This window comes from Nerophis lumbriciformis, linkage group LG20 (genome assembly GCF_033978685.3).
Source record: "Nerophis lumbriciformis linkage group LG20, RoL_Nlum_v2.1, whole genome shotgun sequence".
In the NCBI taxonomy this organism is placed as follows: Eukaryota; Metazoa; Chordata; class Actinopteri; order Syngnathiformes; family Syngnathidae; genus Nerophis; species Nerophis lumbriciformis.
The window spans coordinates 43,339,001-43,345,000 of NC_084567.2; the positions used below are offsets into that span (position 1 = coordinate 43,339,001).

The window sequence follows — 6,000 nt, forward strand, 5'->3', positions numbered from 1 at the left end:
TTACATCGCATTTGCGAAGCGGTTTGAATGTTGTCTTTATGCTAACATCATTCAGCTATTGACCACACGACGGTGAATGCTGTAATTATTGGAATATATTATGTTTACACGCTAATATAAATAAATCTAACAAGGCACCGCTTCATGTATTGCCTACTTTTCACATAAAACAGTTAAGTGAGTTGAGGAAAATACTATAATAATAGCGTATACTCGTTGCTATGGTTACCCGCGCCATTTACGGTGGTTTGTCTCCCTCTAGCGGCTGTAAGTGTCACATGCAGGAAGGACTGTTTTCACTATACAGGTAAAAGCCAGTAAATTAGAATATTTTGAAAAACTTGATTTATTTCAGTAATTGCATTCAAAAGGTGTAACTTGTACATTATATTTATTCATTGCACACAGACTGATGCATTCAAATGTTTATTTCATTTAATTTTGATGATTTGAAGTGGCAACAAATGAAAATCCAAAATTCCGTGTGTCACAAAATTAGAATATTACTTAAGGCTAATACAAAAAAGGGATTTTTAGAAATGTCGGCCAACTGAAAAGTATGAAAATGAAAAATATGAGCATGTACAATACTCAATACTTGGTTGGAGCTCCTTTTGCCTCAATTACTGCGTTAATGCGGCGTGGCATGGAGTCGATGAGTTTCTGGCACTGCTCAGGTGTTATGAGAGCCCAGGTTGCTCTGATAGTGGCCTTCAACTCTTCTGCGTTTTTGGGTCTGGCATTCTGCATCTTCCTTTTCACAATACCCCACAGATTTTCTATGGGGCTAAGGTCAGGGGAGTTGGCGGGCCAATTTAGAACAGAAATACCATGGTCCGTAAACCAGGCACGGGTAGATTTTGCGCTGTGTGCAGGCGCCAAGTCCTGTTGGAACTTGAAATCTCCATCTCCATAGAGCAGGTCAGCAGCAGGAAGCATGAAGTGCTCTAAAACTTGCTGGTAGACGGCTGCGTTGACCCTGGATCTCAGGAAACAGAGTGGACCGACACCAGCAGATGACATGGCACCCCAAACCATCACTGATGGTGGAAACTTTACACTAGACTTCAGGCAACGTGGATCCTGTGCCTCTCCTGTCTTCCTCCAGACTCTGGGACCTCGATATCCAAAGGAAATGCAAAATTTGCATGGTTGGGTGATGGTTTGGGGTGCCATGTCATCTGCTGGTGTCGGTCCACTCTGTTTCCTGAGATCCAGGGTCAACGCAGCCGTCTACCAGCAAGTTTTAGAGCACTACATGCTTCCTGCTGCTGACGTGCTCTATGGAGATGGAGATTTCAAGTTCCAACAGGACTTGGCGCCTGCACACAGCGCAAAATCTACCCGTGCCTGGTTTACGGACCATGGTATTTCTGTTCTAAATTGGCCCGCCAACTCCCCTGACCTTAGCCCCATAGAAATCTGTGGGTTATTGTGAAAAGGAAGATGCAGAATGCCAGACCCAAAAACGCAGAAGAGTTGAAGGCCACTATCAGAGCAACCTGGGCTCTCATAACACCTGAGCAGTGCCAGAAACTCATCGACTCCATGCCACGCCGCATTAACGCAGTAATTGAGGCAAAAGGAGCTCCAACCAAGTATTGAGTATTGTACATGCTCATATTTTTCATTTTCATACTTTTCAGTTGGCCAACATTTCTAAAAATCCCTTTTTTGTATTAGCCTTAAGTAATATTCTAATTTTGTGACACACGGAATTTTGGATTTTCATTTGTTGCCACTTCAAATCATCAAAATTAAATGAAATAAACATTTGAATGCATCAGTCTGTGTGCAATGAATAAATATAATGTACAAGTTACACCTTTTGAATGCAATTACTGAAATAAATCAAGTTTTTCAAAATATTCTAATTTACTGGCTTTTACCTGTACACTATATAGCCAAAAGTATTTGGCCACCTGCCTTGACTCACATATGAACTTGAAGTGCCATCCCATTCCTAACCCATAGAGTTCAATATGACCTTTTGCAGCTATTATAGCTTCAACTCTTCTGGGAAGGCTGCCCACAAGGTTGCAGAGTGTCTTGATAGTAATTTTCCACCATTCTTCCAAAAGCGCATTGGTGAGGTCACACACTGATGTTGCTGGCTCTCAGTCTCCATTCTAATTCATCCCAAAGGTGTTCTATAGGAGTTCAGGTCAGGACTCTGTGCAGGCCAGTCAAGTTCATCCACACCAGACTCTGTCATCCATGTCTTTATGGAACTAGCTTTGTGCACTGGTGCACAGTCATGTTGGAAGAGGAAGGGGCCCGCTACAAACTGTTCCCACAAGGTTGGGAGCATGGAATTGTCCAAAATGTTTTGGTATCCTGGAGCATTCAAAGTTCCTTTCACTGGAACTAACTCCTGAAAAACAACCCCACACCATAATTCCTCCTCCACCAAATGTCACACTCGGCACAATGCAGTCCGAACTGTAGCGTTCTCCTGGCAACCTCCAAACCCAGACTGGTCCATCAGATTGCCAGATGGAAAAGTGTGATTCATCAGTCCAGAGAAGGCGTCTCCACTGCTCTAGAGTCCAGTGGTGACGTGCTTTACACCACCGCATCCCACGCTTTGCATTGGACTTGGTGATGTATGGCTTAGAAGCAGCTGCTCGGCCATGGAAACCCATTCCATGAAGCTCTTTGGGCTGATTGGAAGGTCACATGAAGTTTGCACTATCCGCTGACCCCTCTCTGTCGGTTTACGTGGCCTACCACTTCGCGGCTGAGTTGCTGTTGTTCCCAAACTTCACTTTTCTTATAATAAAGCCGACAGTTGACTTTGGAATATTGAGGGGCGAGGAAATTTCACGACTGGATTTGTTGCACAGGTGGCATCCTGTGACAGTTCCACGCTGGAAATCACTGAGAGCGGCCCATTCTTTCACAAATGTTTGTAGAAACAGTCTCCATGCCTAAGTGCTTGATTGTATACACCTGTGACACCTGATTCTCATCATTTGGATGGGTGGCCAAATACTTTTGGCATTATAGTGTATATATATATATATATATGATTTTAATTTTGGCTTTGTGTTTTATAATAGGATGAGCTGAGGATTGAGATGAGGAAGAAGAGCCTCCTCGTCCTCATCTACCAACACCTGATGGGGCAAGGGTCAGTATGAAAGGCAGTGTCGTCTCTTAAACATTTAAATAGAGATGTCCGATAATGGCTTTTTTGCTGATATCCGATATTCTGATATTGTCCAACTCTTAATTACCGATACCGATATCAAGTGATACCGATATACAGGTAAAAGCCAGTAAATTAGAATATTTTGAAAAACTTGATTTATTTCAGTAATTGCATTCAAAAGGTGTAACTTGTACATTATATTTATTCATTGCACACAGACTGATGCATTCAAATGTTTATTTCATTTAATTTTGATGATTTGAAGTGGCAACAAATGAAAATCCAAAATTCCGTGTGTCACAAAATTAGAATATTACTTAAGGCTAATACAAAAAAGGGATTTTTAGAAATGTTGGCCAAGTGAAAAGTATGAAAATGAAAAATATGAGCATGTCCAATACTCAATACTTGGTTGGAGCTCCTTTTGCCTCAATTACTGCGTTAATGCGGCGTGGCATGGAGTCGATGAGTTTCTGGCACTGCTCAGGTGTTATGAGAGCCCAGGTTGCTCTGATAGTGGCCTTCAACTCTTCTGTGTTTTTGGGTCTGGCATTCTGCATCTTCCTTTTCACAATACCCCACAGATTTCCTATGGGGCTAAGGTCAGGGGAGTTGGCGGGCCAATTTAGAACAGAAATACCATGGTCCGTAAACCATGCACGGGTAGATTTTGCGCTGTGTGCAGGCGCCAAGTCCTGTTGGAACTTGAAATCTCCATCTCCATAGAGCAGGTCAGTAGCAGGAAGCATGAAGTGCTCTAAAACTTGCTGGTAGACGGCTGCGTTGACCCTGGATCTCAGGAAACAGAGTGGACCCACACCAGCAGATGACATGGCACCCCAAACCATCACTGATGGTGGAAACTTTACACTAGACTTCAGGCAACGTGGATCCTGTGCCTCTCCTGTCTTCCTCCAGACTCTGGGACCTCGATTTCCAAAGGAAATGCAAACCAAACCAACCCAAACCATCAGTGATGGTTTGGGATGCCATGTCATCTGCTGGTGTCGGTCCACTCTGTTTCCTGAGATCCAGGGTCAACGCAGCCGTCTACCAGCAAGTTTTAGAGCACTTCATGCTTCCTGCTGCTGACCTGCTCTATGGAGATGGAGATTTCAAGTTCCAACAGGACTTGGCGCCTGCACACAGCGCAAAATCTACCCGTGCCTGGTTTACGGACCATGGTATTTCTGTTCTAAATTGGCCCGCCAACTCCCCTGACCTTAGCCCCATAGAAAATCTGTGGGGTATTGTGAAAAGGAAGATGCAGAATGCCAGACCCAAAAACGCAGAAGAGTTGAAGGCCACTATCAGAGCAACCTGGGCTCTCATAACACCTGAGCAGTGCCAGAAACTCATCGACTCCATGCCACGCCGCATTAACGCAGTAATTGAGGCAAAAGGAGCTCCAACCAAGTATTGAGTATTGTACATGCTCATATTTTTCATTTTCATACTTTTCAGTTGGCCAACATTTCTAAAAATCCCTTTTTTGTATTAGCCTTAAGTAATATTCTAATTTTGTGACACACGGAATTTTGGATTTTCATTTGCTGCCACTTCAAATCATCAAAATTAAATGAAATAAACATTTGAATGCATCAGTCTGTGTGCAATGAATAAATATAATGTACAAGTTACACCTTTTGAATGCAATTACTGAAATAAATCAAGTTTTTCAAAATATTCTAATTTACTGGCTTTTACCTGTATACAGTGGTGGAATGAACACATTATTATGCCTAATTTTTTTGTGATGCCCCGCTGGATGCATTAAACAATGTAACAAGGTTTTCCAAAATAAATCACCTTATGTTATGGAAAAAAATGCCAACATGGCACTGCCATATTTATTATTCAAGTCACAATTTTTTTTTTAACATGCCTCAAAACAGCAGCTTGGAATTTGGGACATGCTCTCCCTGAGAGAGCATGGGGAGGTTGAGGTGGGGTGGGGGGGTAGGGGATAGTAGGGGGTGTATATTGTAGAGTCCCGGAAGAGTTAGTGCTGCAAGGGGTTCTGGGTATTTGTTCTGTTGTGTTTATGTTGTGTTACGGTGCGGATGTTCTCCCGAAATGTGTTTGTCATTCTTGTTTGGTGTGGGTTCACAGTGTGGCGCATATTTGTAACAGTGTTAAAGTTGTTTATACGGCCACCCTCAGTGTGACCTTTATGGATTTTGACCAAGTATGCATTGCATTCACTTGTGTGTGTGAAAAGCCGTAGATATTATGTGACTGGGCCGGCACGCAAAGGCAGTGCCTTTAAGGTTTATCGATAATTTTGAAACCAATACCGATAATTTCCGGTGTTACATTTTAAAGCATTTATCTGCCGATATTATCGGACATCCCTCATTTAAACTGGCATGTCACATCAGGCATGTGATTTTTCCGTCTAAAGTAGGAATTCCGTCTTTTTTAATCTCGAAGGGAAAAAAAAAATCTCCCGTTTTTCCGTTTTTTTTTCCGACCCTAAATCAAGATTCAAGACGTAGTTTATATTACGCCGTAGTTGATTGGTCGATATGTTCCTTGTGACCAATCAGCAGAGGTGGGTAGTAACGCGCTACATTTACTCCGTTACATCTACTTGAGTAACTTTTGGGATAAATTGTACTTCTAAGAGTAGTTTTAATGCAACATACTTTTACTTTTACTTGAGTATATTTATAGAGAAGAAACGCTACTTTTACTCCGCTACTTTTATCTACATTCAGCTCGCTACTCGCTACTAATTTTTATCGATCTGTTAATGCACGCTTTGTTTGTTTTGGTCTGTCAGACAGACCTTCATAGTGCCTGCGTTTCAACAAATACAGTCACTGGTGACGTTCACTCTGTTC

General features: G+C 42.3%; 1 protein-coding gene across 3 annotated transcripts in view; it reads left to right on the top strand.

The window, feature by feature from the left end:
- katnal2 (katanin p60 subunit A-like 2) overlaps positions 1 to 6,000 on the top strand; it is a 96,016-nt gene that overhangs the window by 157 nt on the left and 89,859 nt on the right. For 2 of the 3 annotated variants that reach the window (XM_072915369.1, XM_061980914.2), the window contains exon 2: positions 3,063 to 3,133. In XM_072915369.1, the coding sequence (XP_072771470.1) occupies positions 3,063 to 3,133 (71 nt within the window). Of the gene's footprint in view, positions 1 to 2,841; positions 2,935 to 3,062; positions 3,134 to 6,000 lie in introns of those variants that run through there. The other variant, XM_072915370.1, reaches the window with a different exon arrangement.